The sequence below is a fragment of the Pseudorasbora parva genome, chromosome 11 (genome assembly GCF_024679245.1).
Source record: "Pseudorasbora parva isolate DD20220531a chromosome 11, ASM2467924v1, whole genome shotgun sequence".
Lineage (NCBI taxonomy): Eukaryota > Metazoa > Chordata > Actinopteri > Cypriniformes > Gobionidae > Pseudorasbora > Pseudorasbora parva.
This window is the reverse complement of record NC_090182.1, coordinates 39,149,888-39,171,139: the sequence shown is the minus strand read 5'-3', so window position 1 is coordinate 39,171,139 and position 21,252 is coordinate 39,149,888. Positions and strand designations below refer to the sequence as shown.

General features: G+C 40.3%; 2 protein-coding genes across 3 annotated transcripts; both read left to right on the top strand.

Annotated features, from left to right (window-relative positions):
• The first annotated feature begins 2,341 nt into the window (after positions 1 to 2,341).
• Positions 2,342 to 19,412, top strand: LOC137092411 (L-asparaginase-like). Its single transcript, XM_067456663.1, has 5 exons — positions 2,342 to 2,490; positions 2,606 to 2,701; positions 18,000 to 18,160; positions 19,009 to 19,092; positions 19,168 to 19,412. The coding sequence occupies exons 1-5, from the start codon at positions 2,443 to 2,445 to the stop codon at positions 19,334 to 19,336; spliced, it is 558 nt and encodes a 185-aa protein (XP_067312764.1). The 5' UTR covers positions 2,342 to 2,442; the 3' UTR covers positions 19,337 to 19,412.
• LOC137092410 (uncharacterized) lies at positions 10,318 to 12,499 on the top strand. 2 transcript variants are annotated; one of them, XM_067456661.1, is made up of 3 exons: positions 10,318 to 10,804; positions 11,328 to 11,509; positions 11,815 to 12,499. In XM_067456661.1, the coding sequence occupies exons 2-3, from the start codon at positions 11,372 to 11,374 to the stop codon at positions 12,283 to 12,285; spliced, it is 609 nt and encodes a 202-aa protein (XP_067312762.1). In that variant the 5' UTR covers positions 10,318 to 10,804; positions 11,328 to 11,371; the 3' UTR covers positions 12,286 to 12,499. The 2 variants fall into 2 exon arrangements, with proteins under 2 accessions (XP_067312762.1, XP_067312763.1); XM_067456662.1 differs by having other exon boundaries at positions 10,319 to 10,804; positions 11,852 to 12,499.
• Positions 19,413 to 21,252: the final 1,840 nt, after the last annotated feature.

The following is a 21,252-nucleotide window of genomic DNA, read 5'->3' as shown; positions in this document are numbered from 1 at the left end:
GAGAATGTTCTCCAGGGCTATCTTGAGCCGTGAGAATTCCCTAGGGTTCGGATGTACAAAGTCTGGAATTGTGGGGGTCGGACCACGGTACATCTGCGCTAGCTCAGGAGGGACTGGGCTGGATGCTCTGCATGGCAAGTAAGAGCGTTGGGCAGATTCTGGCTCATATGATGCATAACAATTTTGTCTGTAGGGCTCCTCAGATCTGGAGTAATAAGTCTTTTCCTCCCTTGTAGCACCCCATTTGGCATGTTCAGAGTGTGACATATGGTGGGGAGGATGTTGCTTTGCTCTGGGTACTGCTATTGGAGCTAGAAAAGACTCAGCACAGTGCCTGGGCTGATCTGACTCAATAGGCCTGAATCGTGATGCTGGCACTGGTGCAAAGCTCTTATCACTCTGTTGTGTTCTCAGAAAACTGCGTGGCGCAGGTTTAGGTCGTGTAGGGGGGACAGGAGGAGAAGACTGTACTACAGGCTGTCGCTGCTCCAGTTGGATCTGTAGCTGTTGCATCTGTCGTTTCAACTGAGAAAGTTCTTGTGAATACTGATCTGTTGACTGTTGAAACGTGTCCCTTTCGTGCTGCATCGTCTGCAAAGTCTGTATCAGATTATCATGGGCAAGGCGTAGATCCCTATTCTCACGCTGGAGTATGCTGGTTTCCCATGGTTCATCTTCAGACCACTGTTGAGGACTTTCAAGCTCTTTGCGCAGTAGTGATGGTTGAGTGGTACCAGCTGCACCTTCCTCTGGTTCTGGGCTAGGAGGCACTGTAGGATGAAACTGAGATTGTGGTGACATGGGTTCAGGAAACAGTCTTGGGAGAGTGAAGCCGCTGAGGTCATATTCTTCATATCGCGCGGGGAGGGCTGTCTTCCTCCTGACACGCACGACCGGCTCATCTTCCCCATACTGTGACATTTTCTGTAGTAAATCTGGATCCGGCTCGAAGGACCATGTAAAAAGGATGGCTATTAGAAGCTCTCCTGATGTGAATTTGCCGGTTGATAACAGACCCACTACAGAGCGTCCGGTGAGAGACGTTTAACACAGAAGATCAGGTGTACGGGAATAACCCATTTATTGTCACCACAACTCAGTACATCGAATAAATTCTTCTTTGCATGTGTGTGTGGTTTTCTACAATTGAAAGATAAAAGAGAAATAAGTACAAAATAACAATGACAAATAACAGCAATCCCAATAAATGGGAACAGTAATCTCCACAAGGAATGTTTAAATACAATGGTTAATACAGTAAATAGTAAGAATGAAATGTGCCATTATATAGGAAAATAAACCCTTACAAATTACTGATATAGTGCAGTTGAAATTCGACACCTTTTAGCGCTGAATGCTGAATACAGAGACAGAGCCGCTCTGTCTAGCTTATTAGTGCGCATGCGCTTACAGAGTGCTCTAACTCTTGAAAATGAGCGATATATACATATTAAATAAACCATATGATAAATAAATGGCACAGAATATGTCTTTGCTGCATGACAATGATATATGTGAGGAAACTGGTATGTAAATATACACACGAACATCTTTACACGTTCGCAGATCGCATTTGTCACTCGCATACATTAACTTATACACACTCGAGGCAATCGAACCGGTCCTCAACGGAGTAAGAAACAATATCTCTATATATACATAAACAGACTGCTACTTACTTTGCAGGCACGCACACAACTTTAGCAAATATAAATCGCTACAGTACAGCTCGCATCCCTTTGCATCACTGATCGATCTGACTCAACTTAGTGGGCGGGTGCACTACTCTGCACGTTCTGTTCTGAGCGCTGATTGGCTCGCGGGATGGATGATGTGACAGATGATGCGATTTGGCATACTAATATATATATCTATATAACCTTCCTGGTGGCCTTTTTTACAGGTGGGTTCACAGTCGCCTATATAAATGCATGCGCACTCGCCTTTCAATTATGCAATGCGTCGGCATAACATGTTTCTTTGTTTCATAATATAAGAATAATGTTGGGAAACTTGTGTCATGTGCTCTCTGCTTGATTTTTAATATTTATATCATGTTAACCAAGAATAGTACTTTAAAATGTATTTCTACTGAGTAGTGCGCCATACAAACAGACACAGACCGGAAGTTAACTTCGGGCCAGGCGCGTAGCCGTAGCAACGCGCGTGCGTTCGATGAAACCGACAATAACGGCCATTTAACGTCATCAACACTCGAGGTCACCAAACATGTACCGTAAGTGCAGATTTATATCACACTTTTTAATATAAAAAGCCATTTTTAAGCCATGTTGTTGTTTATTAAAATCTGTTTTAATCTAAAACTTCGTTTGACGTATAACGTTACTAGTTGAGGAAGCAGAAGATGAACCTTACGATCCGTTGTTTCTTCCATTGTCGAAATGTGAACCTAAACTGCGAGGCCGGGGGTTCCTCCGGCGCATGGGCGATGTGCTCAGATTCCCCTGGCTTTCAAACAAGTCACCCGAAGTGAGCTTACAAGTTTGCTATCCTCTGCTTTCTATTCGTTTATTGAGATGAACGCATCAAAATTCCTTGGATTAATGAAGTAACGTCCGATTGCATGCTTTTACCTTTTACCCAGGACGTCGAAGCACTTCATCAACGGCTGCTGCCCTCTTTTGCAGGCAGATGCGTAGAGAACAACGACTATCTGTCTTTACAGGAGATTCTCAAGCATGTAAGATCTCTTCTCTTTCATATGACCAGTTTTAAAATTCTTAATCCATGCTCATAGCCTGACAAGCCAGACCCACATCGAGATGTTTGGCAGATGTGCGGGCAGATTAAATTTGCTGCCGCAGGGTGCGTCTAGATTTCTAGGCTACCATGCTCAGGTTTGGGAAGGTTACTTTTAATATGTATTTCACAACAAATTACAAAATACATGCTTTAAAAGGTAATTTGCAATGTATGTCGTTAATTACACCCGTTTAAAAACGTTAGAATGCTTTGGGATACTAATAAGGCATCTAACACGAAAGGACCACCAAACGTTGGACTTGGTTTTCCTCTGCATATTATTTTAAACAAAAATATTTTTCGAAACAAAACATGCTCAAGAAGCCAGAACGATGCTGCATCCATGTTGGGAAGAGGTAAAATATATAACATTTTACAGTATAACAGCATATAAATGAGGGAGAATTGTTTTTATTCTGATGCTGCATTTACATTCTTTCACAAAGTAAAAATCTATCTATCACTTTTTATATTGAACATAGTCATTTTGAGTGTGTTTTTTCCCCAAATCAGCGACATCATCCTAGATTTTTTGAAAACATTTAGGCCTAGTAGTTTTGATCAGGAGTGAGGTTGATTAACAGATTTATGCAAAATAAAAGTTGAAAGTATTTATCTGATACATTTTGACAGCAGTTTTAGTGGATACTTTCATCCCAAAAATAACTAAAATTATTATATATTTTATATTATTGCACACCAACTGAAATATTTCAGGTCTTTTATTGTTTTAATACTGATGATTTTGGCATACAGCTCATGAAAACCCAAAATTCTCAACAAAAAAAAAGCATATTTCATCCGACCAATAAAAGAAAAGTGTTTTTAATACAAAAAAAGTCAACCTTCAAATAATTACGTTCAGTTATGCACTCAATACTTGGTCGGGAATCCTTTTGCAGAAATGACTGCTTCAGTTTGGCGTGGCATGGAGGCGATCAGCCTGTGGCACTGCTGAGGTGTTATGGAGGCCCAGGATGCTTCGATAGCAGACTTAAGCTCATCCAGAGTGTTGGGTCTTGCGTCTCTCAACTTTCTCTTCACAATATCCCACAGATTCTCTATGGGGTTCAGGTCAGGAGAGTTGGCAGACCAGTTGAGCACAGTAATACCATGGTCAGTAAACCATTTACCAGTGGTTTTGGCACTGTCAGCAGGTGCCGGGTCGGGCTGAAAAACGAAATCTTGATTCCCTGCCCTTGATAAAACACAGTGGACCAACACCAGCAGCTGACATGGCACCCCAGACCATCACTGACTGTGGGTACTTGACACTGGACTTCAGGCATTTCTTAATGGCATTTGGCATTTCCTTCTCCCCAGTCTTCCTCCAGACTCTGGCACCTTGATTTCCGAATGACATGCAAAATTTGCTTTCATCCGAAAAAAGTACTTTGGACCACTGAGCAACAGTCCAGTGCTGCTTCTCTGTAGCCCAAAGTGGCTTGACCTGGGGAATGTGACACCTCTAGCCCATTTCCTGCACACGCCTGTGCACGGTGACTCTGGATGTTTCTACTCCAGACTCAGTCCACTGCTTCCACAGGTCCCCCAAGGTCTGGAATCGGTCCTTCTCAACAATCTTCCTCAGGGTCCGGTCACCTCTTCTCGCTGTTGTGGCAGAACTGAAAAGTCTGGATGGCACTTGGTTACTTTCACTTTCGTTGCACGAAAGGTGTGCGTATTAATTAAGGACGGATGTGAGTATAAGGGTGAAGCGCACATACCGGAAGGGGGGGAAGAGACGTCACAACAAGTGAAGACAGTTGAGTTGCGAGTGGTGGGAGAGAAGTGGAGTGCGTTACCGTGGGGAGTGTGGCTCGTGTTCCTGTCGGCCTGTCATTTCCAGATCTGCTCTACCGTGCTTGTGAACGAGCGCAAAGTTACCTTCACGTTATAAGCATCGCTAAGCCATCCAAAGGGAAAAGTTGGTCGTTACCAGGATCATCGTTGAGTCCACTACGGTCCCTAGACACTCTTCGAAAGCCCTGTGATCAGCTGCACTTGGGTCAGTGACTAAAAACTTTTCATTTCCCCAAACAATGAAGCACAGACACGCTCTCTCTCCGACACACACACACGCACACATACACGCACCCAATCACAGACGCGCTCACTCTCCGACACACACACGCACACACACATACACGCACACGATTCCAAACATATACAGACTGATCGAGTTTATTGTTTGTATTCATTTTGTTTTGATTTTATTTCCTTTCTATGACCTTCTTCTTCGTTAGTGTTGTTTTCAAGGACAAATTGGGGTTTAAAACGGACATGTGAATTTATGGCATGTTAATGAACTGTGACATATCTGCACCGATTGAAATACAAACCACGAACAAAAAGAATAAGTAGCGGTGTCTGAAATTGTTCTTCTGGTCTTTCTGTTTAGGTGTTGTATTGTTTATATCTATCAAACTAAGTTTGATGTTTGTGTTTGTTGGGTGTAAACCCATTTAAGTAAAAACGTGAAAAACAAAACAAAAGACTGATTATTTTGAGGTTATTGAACGTAACGGGTGGTTATTAAAAAAACTATCCCGGGTTTTTTTTTGGCAGGCCTATACCTGCCTGGCGCCCGAATAAGGTTGATTGAAAAAACAAAAAAACAATTTATTGAATACTGAATTATGAATTGTAGTTTGGGGGTCACCACCGTTACACTGTGCAGCGTTTTTTGCCACACTTTTTCCTTCCCACAGACTTCCCACTGAGGTGCCTTGATACAGCACTCTGGGAACAGCCTATTTGTTCAGATATTTCTTTCTGTGTCTTGCCCTCTCGCTTGAGGGTGTCAATGATGGCCTTCTGGACAGCAGTCAGGTCAGCAGTCTTACCCATGATTGCGGTTGTGAGTAATGAACCAGGCTGGGAGTTTTTAAAAGCCTCAGGAATCTTTTGCAGGTGTTTAGAGTTAATTAGTTGATTCAGATAATTAGGTTAATAGCTCGTTTAGAGAACCTTTTCATGATATGCTAATTTTTTGAGCCAGGAATTTTGGGTTTTCATGAGCTGTATGCCAAAATCATCAGTATTAAAACAATAAAAGATCAGAAATATTTCAGTTGGTGTGCAATGAATCTAAAATATATGAAAGTTTAATTTTTATCATTACATTAAGGAAAATAATGACCTTTATCACAATATGCTAATTTTTTGAGAAGGACCTCTGTGTGTGTGTATATATATATATATATATATATATATATATATATATATATATATATATATATATACAATTGGTTGCTAGGCAGCGTGGGGGAGAGGACGCTGGCGTTGTCTGTTCGCCGCTTCTCCACCCACAAATCATGTTACTGTACTATTAGATTTTGATTTTATTTTATTTTATTTTATTATGTTTGTGACTAGTCTAACAGTCAGAGCTACAATTGGGACTGTTGTTGATTGCTGGCAGCCACTGAGAGGACTTTGTTCGTCGCTTCGCGGTTTTCCACCGCTTCTCTGATGTTTATGTTTAAATTGCTGCGGTTGGTTCTGGTTTGAAGGACATTTGATGTTGCTCGCCGCGGCTGCTCACTGGTGGTCTCCCTCAGGCTTGAGCTGCTTGGTGGCTGAAGTTTGCAACGGGCTAGCGTCATCCGGGCCAGCGTCATCGGCGTCCGGCATGATGTTGGGATGTTCCGCTTCTCGGCTGCGCCGCTGTTCCGTCTTGCATTGCGGCCGTGGAGCGGCTTGGACTTCTGCGCGGACCCTGGTGTGTCCACAGAAGTGCCCGGAAAAATTTTCTGCCTCCTGCATGGTGCTGCGGTGGTCCCTATCGTCTGAATCGTCATAAAGACCCATCATCTGGTCTTCAGCTGTCATGCCTCGACAACATCATCAGGACACTGCCGCTAGGAGAAATTTAAAACATGGAGTGGACCACAGTGTGCTGCGGAGCTAGCAGAGACTACCACCATCAGCTGTTTTCTGTTCACCATCAGCTCTGTTTCTGTTCACCATCAGCTCTGTTTCTGTTCACCATCAGCTCTGTTTCTGTTCACCGTCAGCTCTGTTTCTGTTCACCATCAGCTCTGTTTCTGTTCACCATCAGCTCTGTTTCTGTTCACCATCAGCTCTGTTTTCTGTTCACCATAAGCTCTATTTTCTGTTCACCATCAGCTCTGTTTCTGTTCACCATCAGCTCTGTTTCTGTTCACCGTCAGCTCTGTTTCTGTTCACCATCAGCTCTGTTTCTGTTCACCATCAGCTCTGTTTCTGTTCACCATCAGCTCTGTTTCTGTTCACCATCAGCTCTGTTTCTGTTCACCATCAGCTGTTTCTGTTCACCATCAGCTTTGTTTCTGTTCACCATCAGCTCTGTTTCTGTTCACCATCAGCTCTGTTTCTGTTCACCATCAGCTCTCTTTCTGTTCACCATCAGCTCTGTTTCTGTTCACCATAAGCTCTGTTTCTGTTCACCATAAGCTCTGTTTCTGTTCACCATCAGCTCTGTTTCTGTTCACCATAAGCTCTATTTTCTGTTCAACATCAGCTCTGTTTCTGTTCACCATCAGCTCTGTTTCTGTTCACCATAAGCTCTGTTTCTGTTCACCATAAGCTCTGTTTCTGTTCACCATCAGCTCTGTTTCTGTTCACCATAAGCTCTGTTTCTGTTCACCATCAGCTCTGTTTCTGTTCACCATCAGCTCTGTTTCTGTTCACCATCAGCTCTGTTTCTGTTCACCATCAGCTCTGTTTCTGTTCTGTTTTCTGTGTTGGTTGATTGTTTGTAGTATTCTATATTTTTACTTGTCATTCATTTTTTTGTTATTTTTTTTCCCTTTGTTGCACTTTGAGATTCTTCGGAATGAAAAGTGCATTATAAATAAAATCTATTATTATTATTATTATCCACAACTTTCCTGTCAGTCTTAGTGGGCGTCGCCATGACACTCGATACTTCCGGTTGACGGTATCTCAGTTCCGGTTTAGCACACATAAGTCATGCAGCGTTCACACCAGACGCGAGTGACGCGAATAAATAGCTATTCGCGCAAAGTTGGACGCGTGAACATTTTGAGTCCATTTGCTTTATTCACGTGTGACATTCACAACACAAAAGACGCGAATTTGCGTCATGGGAGGGGCTTCTGCCAGGCAGCGGCAGTCAGAAGGAAGGCTGCTCTCGCCGGGGTTAATGAGCGCTGAGCGCCTGGGTCTCACACATAGACTGTAAAAAAATATGGACGTAGTATCCATGACATTTACATTTACATTTATGCATTTAGCAGACGCTTTTATCTAAAGCGACTTACAACTCAGGAGAACAGGAAGCGATCCGTCAAGAAGAGGCAACAAAACACAAAAAGTGCCCTGACGTCACCCATAGGATTCTGATAAGCCGTTCTGAAACTTAAAGGGGTACTTCAGCGCTGGGAAGATGAATCTGTATTTAAACTGGGTCATCAATGCAGTAGAAATGTGAAATTATTTTTGAATTTGGTGTCTTCTAGACTGAGAAAAGACAGAAAAAGTATTTTTGTCCCATGGGGATGAAAGACTACAATTCCCCGAATGTTTCGCTGCCCTGTGAGGCCATTCCCAACGCCACCAACTTGATTACTGTGACTGAGTTAGAGAAGACACTACAATTAAAAACTGAACGTGTCTGTTCAATATAATGAGTGAGTCACCGCGCGAGTATCACAGCACTGAGCACTAACTGCACGAGTGATGAGAGCTGAGGTAATCACGACTACACTCGCGGCATACATTCACAACGCGAGTTCAGTCTGGCGCGTTTCAGTTCATGCCTTTGCAAGCTTAACTTTCATAGAAATTAATTTGAGAAGTTAAAAGACTTACATTGCTCACCATAGCTCCGTTTAAATGAGTGCCTGTAGCTGCGAGCTGAGCTCTCCCTGCAAGCTGAGTGTGATCTCCATCCCCCATGCGCGGATTCAAAACATGCGGAAATGGCTCCTTCTGCTGGCTGTAGTCTTTAGCCTTTGGGCAAACATTCCTCCTATGATGCAAAAATCATCAATTTGCATCATAGGAGGAATTTTTCCAGAAATAAAATGCATAAATCTCTTGTCTCAGGGAGATATGAGGAGGGAAAGCACAATCATTTGAATATACTCCAGGGTTTCTACTGATACAAAGCCATATGCTAATCGCTGAAGTAACCCTTTAAAGTAGGGGCGAGTTGGGCATTGCCATCTTGTGAGCGAGTCATCGCGTGTCACTCCCGGATAACAGAAAATGGGCAAAAAGGCGGGATGGGGGCGGAGCTACGGTGACGCAATAACTATAGATGGCGGATAAATGGCTATCCACCTGTAACCACGCCCTTAATTATGCAGAATTTTAAGGCTTTATATAAACTAAACGAATGAGTTAGAAAAAAATTCACCCCCCTCACAGTTGTCATGAAGGTCAAAATTAGCCGTATAGGCAAAAACCACAATTTGTACCAGGCTGTAAACATGTTTTTTTCTGCTGTAAAGTTGGGCACTTTAACATGGGGCTCAATGAGATTCGTCTCCCTTCTGGAGCCTGCCTCTAGTGGCCAGTTGAGGAATTGCAGTTTACATTACTTCCGTATTGGCTTCAAGAGAGATCGTGGGAGGTTGCCGCTTGGTCTCACACCTCCGAAACATTGCTTCCATAAACCATGCAATATAAACGGACCCGTTTGACATGTTGCCTATCACCATACGCACTCCATTCAATGCCCAACGAGCTTCAAACAAACTCAAGACATGTGATGTAGAAGTAATATTTGTATTTTAATATTTGTAATTGTTGAAATGTTGTTCATGTCAGACATTGTCAGTAGACTTTTTTTAATCAACATGAAAATAGATGCATGAACTTCAATGAATTTTGCATTGTAATAAAAATGAGCATTTCATTGCTGTAAATGTAATTATTTAGTTTATATATTAGTTTAAACTATTTAAAATACTGCAGTAAAAGTGTATAATTTTTGCAAGGGTATGTTTATTGTTTTCAATAATTTACAGATTTAATGTGTAGCAAGACCGCTCTAACAGCCTAACGTTTCTTTCCAAATAGGCAACTGCACTCCTGCGGGACCCAGCACAACCGAGTGCGGCACAGGATCATATTTGATGGGTGAATGCGTATGCGGGCGGCAATATATTATTGTGTGCGAGTTGCGGGAAAATACAATTATTTTGCGGGACTCCCGCAAAGTGGAAATGTATAAAAAAATAAAATAATTAGTTCGAAACAACTAAACCTTTATTTATAATAAAATAAAACCGATTTACAGGCGCATGGACGGAAGGTAACTCTCGCGTGGTTTATAGCCTACCAGGTGAATCGCTTAGTGCTACAGATATTAGTAAGTTCTTGTAAGATAGTCAGATCCATGCGACCATCTGGGACATGTGATCACTTTGCCTTAAATATTGTTATAAAAGTCTACTCCTGAATCCTGATAATACAACCAAGCATTTAGCTGACAGTGCAGACTAACGTAAACCGGAAGTTCGTTACCGGCTTGTTCTACATTGCCATAGCGTTCATGGGAAAGGTCAGAGCTCGGGAAAGTTGTGGATATTAAGGCCGGAACACACCAAGCCGACGATCGGCCGTCAGGCAGTTTTTGTGCGTCGGCCAACAAAGTTTCCTCGGTGTGTTCCACATGGTTCCACATCGTCGGCTTGCGTTGGTCCTCGTCGGCTGTTTTTCAGCCGATTCGACATGTTAAATCGGCGTCGCCGCATGTCGGGCAGTCGGGACATATGATCGTTCTGATTGGCTGTTCAGCTAGCGAACCAGAGCACGAGAAAATAAAAACGGAAGTGACGAAGCAAGTAAACAACGGAGTCAAGAGGGAACACACAGAGCGCCTGTCTCATTTGTTTATTTTCCTCATTCCAATACACGTGAATATTGTTAAAAGATATGGCTGTGTGGACCGAGGCAAGTGAGGACGAATTGATCAGCATGATCCAGGAAAGGCCGGCGTTGTATGACATTACAGAAAAATGTTATGTCAACCGTGTGGCGAAAGCTGAAATGTGGCGTGAGATGGCAAATAAACTTGTCATATAAGGTAAGATTTCCCTTTTCGCGATAGTTTACTTCTTTTCTTCTTCAGTAGTCTATTTTTTTTTAAGAACTGCATGTGTTAGGTTGTGTGTCTACCAAAATAAGTTGTTTTATGCAAGCAGTGCAATATTTTTTTATAATAATCGTTTGGACACTATTACTTGGGTCCCTTTGCAAAATTCTTCACACAGTTCAATTAACCAACTTCCATCTTTGCACAGCGGTTAATTTCACCTTCAAAATGCACTAGATATCAAAACACTTAATTCATGTCTTCATGTCCAAAAGCAATGATAAATGATCCACAGTTAAGCCCTCATAGATTTCTGTTGTACTAACTGTGTGGAGTTTTGCAAAAGTGACCTAAAAAAGTATTGAGAAATGTGTTCTAGTGACTGTATAAAAATGAAATGTGCTGTCATCTAGAATACATCCAGTTAACAATAGTACAGAAATTAAAATTACAAATAGCCATGAAGTTAACATAACTCAGCTTAATGCTTAAATTGTTTTACTTTGTCCATCAGAGAAAGAGCTCAAGAAGCGGTGGGATTCACTGCGAACCCAGTACATGCGTTACAAGAAACCTGGACCCTCAGGAAGTTCTGGAGCTCAGAAGACTGGCAGGCAGCTATGGATCCTGACCCGCCTGCAGTTTCTAGAGCCTCACACAAAAAGGAAGGAGAGCACCTCAAATCTAACTACCAGGGTAAATAAACATTTTGTCTCTCTCTATCTCTCTCTCTATATATATATATATATATATATAAATCTTTTTTTTTTTAAGAATAAAAATTAACATTTTGCTTTTGGTAAAGTGGCCACTGAATGTCCAGATGGGTCTATTTACAAGTAACTCAAACATTAACTTCCTCAATGTGCATCTGAATAGATCCATATTGCCAATTTGCAGGGTATTGTTTTAGTAATGCCCCATTATTGTTATGGGTGATTGGTGAACAAATGTAAGCAACTATGTTATCACACCGTTCACGTTTTGATTGTTTCTTTAAGGAGCCTTTGTCTGAAAGTGAATCCTGTTCACCCTCAGATGGTACCAACAGTGACACCTGGATTGGCACCCATGAGGAGCCCAGCTTCATTGAGGCTGAGTTACGGCCCAGTACACCTTTGGCTGAATCTACCATCTGTGGAGCTGAGTCCACAGCCAAGAAAAAGGAGCACAGCATCAACATTCAATCAAGGCCTCCAGGAAAGCGCAGGAAGGTGCAAGATGAATCCTCCTCAGAGGAGTCCACAAACTTGATGCGGATCATCGGGCGAAGTCTAGAAAAGCTGGCATCAAATGAAAACACCGGTGATGCCATCTCCGCTTACTCCAAACATTTAGAACACAGAATGCGGACTTTGCCACCACATGTACTGCCACATTTCCAACACGAGGTTGATACGTGCTTTTTAAAGTATTTAGTGGGCCACAACCATGCACTGGATGCATCTGTCAGTCAGTATACAAACCTGTAATGGTGTCACATTTAAGGCATGATGTAAAGTGTAAACAGATTTTCTAGCATATTGTAAATATGTCATGCACAGCTTTAATTTATTTTGTATAGTTATCACACAATTCTATTTCACTTTTAAATATTTGTTTTCTTGTTGGTAATTTTGTATCACAGCTCTATAGCTATTCGTTTCCATTGTACTGAACATTGGAAAATAAAACACTTTGACTTTGGGTACTTGCATTCGCAGTTCTTTATGTAAAAAAGAAACACAAAACACAAGATGATGTAGAATTCTAACCCTTATTTTGCTATATCACATCTAACTAGCAGCATAAATAAACCAATCTATATTATGTTTTAATTTAAGAATTAAGCTATTTATGATTAATAAAGACATTTTCGTCATGTGTTACTTCCACAATACAATGTTATATCTGTAAACTTATAATTAGCTTGGTTACTGTCAGTTAAGTTCAGTGTATGGTTTTAGGTTACATTATTTTCATCAACATTTCTATGCCACTTACTAGTGATTTAATTTCCAAACTGCTGTATGTGATGTGCAAGAAGCAGCACGATATAATTTGGCAGAAATGTCACCATAGGGATGTTTTTCAATGAAAGAAATATATAAAAATGCATAATGTCATAATTTATTAAACTTGTACCACCCATATTCACAAACAGAATTTATTGCAAATTATGATAATTGGCAAATCAACATTTAAATCTTAAAATGTAACCTTAACATATGTTAATTTAAATCTAGTCAGGCAGAATGCAACAATATTGTGGGTAAGTGGCCATTGATTGTTAAGATGGGTCTATTTATAAGTAACTCAACACAAGCCATTAAATTAATGTGTCACATTAACTTCCACTACGCATCTGAATGAGCCATTTCACCAATTTGCAGGGTATTGTTTTAGTTATGCCCTGTTATTGTTATGGGTGATTGGTGAACAAGTGTAAGAATCTGTTATAACATCATTCACATTTTGCTTTGGGTAAAAGGTAGTTGAAGTCACAAATCTATATATTATATAAAAAAAAAAACTCAAAACACACCGATTTAGAATTCAAACCTTTATTATGCAATTACACACTAGCGTCATAAAACTGAGAACAAGGTCAATGACGGGAAACAAACAAGTTTGCCACATGCTTATATTTTTCCCCACTGAAACGGCACTGCACCAATGTCTGAGTTAAAGTACTGGCACAGTTTATTCCGGAGCTGTTTGGCATGTGTAGTACTGTTGGTTTTGTGTGGCAGAGAGGCCTGCTGTAGGCCAGGGTCTTGTCTCCATCTTCCTGGGACAGTGTCATGGTCTAGTCCTTCCTGGTCGATTCCTTCCATGTATACTTCACCGCACTCTGTACGCAGAAAGTTGTGCAGAGCACAGCAAGCCAAAACAATGTCCTCCACTTTGCCAGTGCTTTGAATATTCATGGTGGTTAGAAAGACTCGAAAACGATTTGCCAAGATGCCAAATGCATTTTCAACCACCCTTCGAGCTCGCGAAAGCCTGTAATTGAAGATGCGTTGCTCTGCAGATAGCCTGCGGTTCGGATATGGCTTCATGAGGTACTCCTTCAAGGGAAATGCCTCATCTGCCACAATGCAGTAAGGGGACAGCTGGTCAGATTCCGGAAGTAGTGCAGGGGCAGGCGTGTTGGATGTTCTTTTCTCCAAGGCATCCTGCAAGGAGCATCCACCAAACACGCCACCATCTGAAATACGCCCATTGCAGCCCACATCAACATACAGGAATCTGTAATTGCTGTCAACCAGTGCCATTAGAACGATGGAAAATGTATGCTTGTAGTTGTAGAATGTTGATCCCGTTCCTGGAGGGGGGCGGATGTTGATGTGCTTCCCATCCAGAGCACCCAGGCAGTTTGGGAAGTTCCACTGAGCCTGGAATCCAGTCGCCACTTGTTGCCACTCTTCCACTGTGTCTGGGCACTGAAGAAGAAAAGAAAAGTTTAAAGAAAAATTTGTTTATTTTGTCCCACCCTTGATAACTTAATAATTTAGGCATGTTTCACTGTCATAATGTGAACAAAGTGCACTGTAAATGTTGAAGAAAAAACAAACAGACACATGCATACCTTAAGGTATTTCTCTTTTAAGACCTGATAGATTGCTGCACAGGTTTCAGGAATGAATAGCTGAATTGTAGACATTCCCATTCGGAACTGGTAAGAAAGGCTCTTGAAGCTTTCCCCTGAAAAGATAACAAATCACAAAACTCTTATAAATACTCATTATACATTTTTCACACCTCATCCAGAGTCAAAAGAAACACTATGCATTTTCATAATATAAAACCAGATTAATGTTAATTATTAAAGATATGGTTCTTTAAACAACCAGAATTAAGTGTCACGCGTTGACTTTTTATCAAGTAGGCAACAATTGCCACCCGAAATCAAATTATTTTCACTTTCATAACATTTAACAATAGTTACACCAAAATATAGACGACAGAAAATGTTGTGTAATGCCATGTTCAAACAAAGAATAATCTTCAGTTTGCTTACCTGTTGCCAAGAACTGTAGTGTAATCATCAGGCGCTCCCCTACGGAGATACAATCCCGGTAGTTTGTGTTTCTCCTCTGTATGATTGGACTGATAAGTTCCTTTAACATGTGAAACTGCATAGGAAAAAGCCGAGCGAAATTTTTAAAATCGGAGGTTTCAGCTAACTCAAGCTCTCGACACAGGTTCGCGAAAGCCCCTTGAGCCCGTCTCTGGCGTATCCACGGTTTCACCCATCTAGTGCGCTTTCTTCGTATTTTTCGCGTCCGCTTCTTCCTTTCCTCTTCCACAAGTAGAAGACCAAGGGCTGACAACGTCAATGCCATTTGCAACGTATCAGACATTTCTGAAATGTGCACGGATCCGTCTGTGTGGTGAACGAGATTCTAGGCTGCTTTATTATTTTATACCTCTTCCGGTTTCACGCTATGAATAACGAAAACAGACTACTGCCCCCAGCCTGTACGGAAAGGTATTACATCTGACGCAGGCGCAGAACGGACGTGCTACTTGGCCGTCGGATGTTGAGCGTCGGCTTGGTGTGTCAGGGCAACTTTGGACCCAAGAAGCTGCCGACGTGAGCGAACGTGAGCCAACTCAGCAGTTTGCTTTCGTCGCCACTAGTTGGTCGGTGTCGGTCAGTGTCGGCTTGGTGTGTTCCGACCTTTAGAGAACCCCCCGAGAAGCTATTGTTTAGGGCTAGTTGTTGGCGGGTTTTGTTGTAAAAACTTGGCAACCCTGTCTGCATGCGCGCTGAAATCAGGCTGGAATACACGATCTTTGCCGGTGTTGTAAAAAAATAAAATAATATAATGATACACAGAGTACTTACCCAACATGATCATAATTTCTGAGAGAAATTGTGATGGGGAATGCATATACAAACAAGCTCTCCGTTTAGGATTCGAGTAAATATAATCCAAGCCCCTTTGATGACGTGCATGTTTACGTTATTGTTTATCATTTGTCCGTCATCGTCTAAAGCCCGCCCTGATGATTTCATTGGTCAGATAATTATCATTTCAGAATGTTTGTAAACAATCGCCTCAAGATACTTCCGGGTGGCGTGAGCGGTGGCTTCTACTGCGAGCGGCTTCTACTGACAAACTGAAGAGATCAGCCGGCTACTGTAAACTGTAACATAGTTAAGAACATTGTTGTTGATTAAAGTTGAAACTATGACGAAAACGTGTTGTGTTTGGGGTTGCGCCGTCAGATATACAGCAAAAGGTGTAGGATTGTATCGATTTCATTCAGAAAGAAGTAAATATATCCAGCAAAACCTGTGGGTGAGGAGGCTAAGCTAGTGGACGTCGTCAAAAGTAGCGCTACAGAGAAGTATTCTCAAAACGGTCCATCTACAAAATCATAGCAGAGCATAATTATCTTTAGCTGGGGAAATTCGAGACTAATATTAGTCAACTTTAGATCTCTTTTAACTCCTTCGATTCAAAGATCATATACAGCCTCAGATTACTATTGTTCAAGATTCACTGCTCATCACACTATATTACTTTATTTGGACAAACTCAGTATTATCAGAAAGAAAGACTCCAGCTTCGATATTTGAACACTGTTTATGATAGAACTGGATTGCAGTGACATTAATTTCTTAATTTATGTCAAGAGGAGTGCATTATTATCGATCCGTTATGAACGATATTTTGAATAGATTATCAGACGCACTTTCATTCTCTCGTCTGCACTGGCTCATTTGTGTTCACAGAGATCGCAAAGAACAGCTTTCAGTTTAGCTCTTAATTCAAAAGTCCTCATATTTGGAGAAATATTGACATCACGTTTGCAAAATATTTCGTCATACAGAATACCATTTCTATTCATTTCTCACGGAATTATTTTATATAAAAGAGTTAAAACATGCGCAGACCTCTCTCTGTGTCTCTTCTTAATGATATGCATCGGATATCAGTCATCAGGCGTTCATTCGCCCTCTGATCTGTCAGTCTTTTGATATTGCTCAACACCGCCCTTGCATGACGCGCTCCCTGTCTCGGACATTTCCTCATTCTGGCTCTGTGAAGAACGAGTCTGTTCTACATTTCTACACGTGAACTAAGAAGCTAACAAACACACAATAACTATGGAATAAGGTTGTGTGATTGTTCATGTGATTTCGGCTATTTTATATCAATAATGGATGTTTACATTATGACTGCTAACAGGTGTAGTGATTAGGTCCATATAAAATGATAAATATAACATATTTTAACATCGAGTTTTGATTGATATTGCAGATTCTACGAGTCATTTAAGTTGATCATCGCATCAAATCAGCTGGTACACGGCACGCCTGTTTGCACCGCGAGCCGGCCGCGATCACACAAGCTTTCGTGTTAAACACAGACACCAGAGCTTTCAATGTTGCTGCTATAGCTTCAGATACAAAAAATAAAGAAAAAAATGTGTGCAAATGATTTGTTGAAAAGCAGAGAACTGGTAAATAGTTAGATAACAGGGAAATAGACCATCTACAACAGCAACAGTCACTAAAATAACTACTCAATGGTAGGCTGAGGCTCATTTAAAAATGATGGTAACTGTTTGTAGACTAGCGCTACATCTACTAGACCAAGGTTAGGCATTTCATGTATTGCTATCTCCTGAATTAATGAATCAGTCCCTCAAGGCTCAATCATCATGTTAACTATGTCTGAATCCCAAGCAATTTACTAGCGATGCCATAGAAACGCTTCGGCTTTTGCCACCCGGGAGAACGTTTATTACCGTTGTGACGTGACGTCATGGTGAATTGTCCTATAGATCGAGGCCAGACCGAACTGCCCGACCTAAACATTTTGTGGGCGGGGCTAAATTCGGCTGGCATCCAGGCTACCATAACACATTTTCAAACATTTATTTTAGCATTAATTGTAAAAATCCATTCCAGTGAGATTTTTAAGCACTATATAAATGCCTCATTCATTCATTTATTTATTTATTTATTTATTCATTCATTCATTCATTCATTCATGTTTAATTTAAATAAATGACAAAGTAATCACTTTGGTAATCTAAAATATTTTTTGGATGTAACTAATTTGTTTAAAATCCAAATATAATGAAGTACATTTACTTGAATTTTGTATATCTTAAATGAGCAACAAGTTACATGTATTTGTTCACTCCTCAACCCTGTCTATGCTTTATCTCGTGCTTTCTTTAGATGGACATAGATGATAGAGACTATGATGGCAACACTGCAATGCACAGAGCTTGTGAAATAGGGAACACTTCAATGGTATTGCAATTACTGGGTCTTGGAGCAACATACCAAATAACAAACCGTTTTGGTTACACACCTCTACATCTTGCCATAAAAAACAAGTAAGTGGTTGGAATAAATTAATTTAAAGGGTCAGTTCACCAAAAAATGAAATTTATGTCATTAATAATGACTCACCCCAATGTCGTTCCACACCTGTAACACACCTGTAACTTGCATAGTGTGCAAGTGTACACACACTACACTGTCCATGTCCTGAAAGGTAATAAAAAAATCATCAGAGTAGTCCAAATGTGACATCAGTTAGTTAATTAGAATCTCTTGAAGCATCGAAAATACATTTTGCTCCAAAAACCCCCACAAAACTCTTGTGAAAAACTGAATTTTATTCAGCATTTCTCTTCCAGGTTTGTTTTCAATCCTCAAATAAAGATTTGAACGGTTATGAATCAGCGTATCGATTCAGAATTCGTATCACCAATGTCACGTGATTTCAGTAGCTTGGCAGTTTGACGCACGATCTGAATCACGAATCAATAAGCTGATTCATAACAGTTTGAATCTTTATTTGAGGATTGAAAACAAACCCAGAAGAAAAGACAATGCTGAATAAAGTCGTCGTTTTTGTTATTTTTGGACCAAAATTTATTTTCGAAGCTTCAAGAGATTCTAAACTAACTGATGTCACATATGGACTACTTTGATGATGTTTACCTTTCTGGACATGGACAGTATAGTAGTGTCCATACACTTTCAATAAAGGAACAAAAAAAGCTCTCGGACTAAATATAAAATATCTTAAAATGTCTTCAGAAGAAGAACAGAGATCTTATGGGTGTGGAATGACATTAGGGTTAGTCATTAATGACATAAATTTCATTTTTGGGTGAACTAATCCTTTAAGTAGCCTATATTTCATTATTTTACACCATTACCTTACATATGCCAGGCACTATGACACGATCAAGTTTTTGATACAGCATGGAGCCACAGTAACTCAACATCCTGTGCGAATGGCCATGGACCTTATCAAGTCAGTCTTTCAAACAACAAATTAAATAGCCAGTTTGCTGTGGACATTTGCATTCAACTGTTCTCTCATATTTAGGGCAGTTCGGGCTAAAGACTATAGGCTTGTTTATGCATGGCACTTGGCTGGTACAGACATGAACCAGCGTGATTACAACGGACAGACTGCTTTACATGTAGCCGTGGAGAAGAGGAACGAACTCATGGTGTCCAAACTTCTTCAATGTGGCGCTTCCCCAGAGGTATAATAAAAACAGAATTTTGTTAACATACTGTATATAGTGTGAACATTATGAATGCATAATCTGTTTTTTGTAATATTTCTTTTTTGTTTAAATTTAAAACATTTTTTTTTTATTACTATTCTGACTTGTTAAACTAATATGTCAAATATTTAACGCTTATGCTCTCCTGTAGCTATAGCACTCCCTTCCCCTGCTGGTCAAAATGACCCAAGGCCCTAAAATTATTATTAGCGTTTTCCATGTGGTTGATGTCCAATGTCACTAGCTGAGCAGAAATACTTAATCGTGTTTCACTTGCTCCCCTCAAAGTTGCATTGTATTGTCTCCTTAGCATTTGATGGCCCATATATCACATTTTTCCGTTCATGTAGGCTGTGTGCACGGCTTGTTAAAAATGGTGGGTGCTATTTCGCATGCATTCTACCTGTCAGCGTACACTTTTGTGACTGGTAGTTCCTATTATGCTGGGTTAATCCCTACAATGAAGTATTCGCCTCTTACAGCATAACATGCTCTAAACACCTCTTAAGTATGCAGAATAATATAAGTGCTTTTTTTTGTAATCGCAGCTTTGAATGATTACATGTTCTTGGCATCTGTAATCATAATCACGATTAGATATTCAATTCATTGTGCAGCCCTACTCTAAATTACTAGACTTTATCAATGATTTAATTTAATTCTTCACATTCTTTTAACTTAAACACAAAACAACTCCATAACATGCAAAAGCTTGTTAAAACTGTTCAAAGTTGCACATTAGGAAAAGGACGTAACCATGTCTTGAACATTGGGGACGGGATGGACGATAGTTTATTTTTATAAAGCATAAAGAAACAGAATATAATCATTTTGGAACTATTTGCAAATAATATTTTCATTAAACATTTAAACATAAACATTGAGTTCATTAGTGGTCTGGTGGTAGAATTTTTGTAAACTGTGTCGAAGGTTACAGGTTCTAATCCACCAACATAAAGTTTACCTCTTCATTAAAATCAAAGATGTTCATCAATGATTGCATATTAAGAGCATGGGCACATTTGTGTGCATTTTGTTTTGTGATTTCACCAGAAAGAGTCCCCACATTGGCATATAGAATGACACGCTCGTCTATGTAGACTGCCCGAGCCAAAAGAGAACGTAAACCCTGCCCATCTAAATAATTTTGACATTGACAAGTGCCGTTAGACCTGAGGCAGACCAGACTAAAAAAATGTTATTTTAAAGGGGTCATATAAGGCCATTTTTGTGATTCTTTAGTGTCTAAATGAAAAGTTTGTAATATACTTAATTAAAAATTCTCCTTGGTATTGTAAGCAAACACTAATTTTACCTGGACAAAAACAGCTCTGTTTTCACCAAGCCATTTCAGTGCATACAACTTTAAATGATAATGAGTTTTGTTCACCCCGCCCCTCTGTTGTGTTGCCCTTGACAACCGTTGCCGTATGAACTTAAAGGTGGTATGAACTGGCTTATATATATATAATGAAAGATTATATTATATAATCTAAGATTATAAAAGATTATATTCTGTTTCTTCCGCAGTGAAATAAAGCGAACTATATTAAAAATAAATGTAGTATCACAAGTTCCTAATATTAGGATCCGAAGGAAGCATATGCAGCGACTGTTCTTCCACAATATCTTGCTATCTTCTTCAACATGTTTATTGCTGCTGGCTAGCATGATCCGATGAGTCGGTGGGCGGGGCTACTGAATTACATGCGCTTATTATTCTGTAGAGCAGGGGTCGCCAAATGGCGGACTCCGGTCCGGATCGCAAGATGCATCCATCCGGACCGCGAAGCCTTTTGACACACTGGAAATAACTAAATGCCTAATGCGATTTAAAATAAATAAATAAATAAATAATCACATTTATATCAGGCAGCTCAGTAGAACCGTTTTTCCTG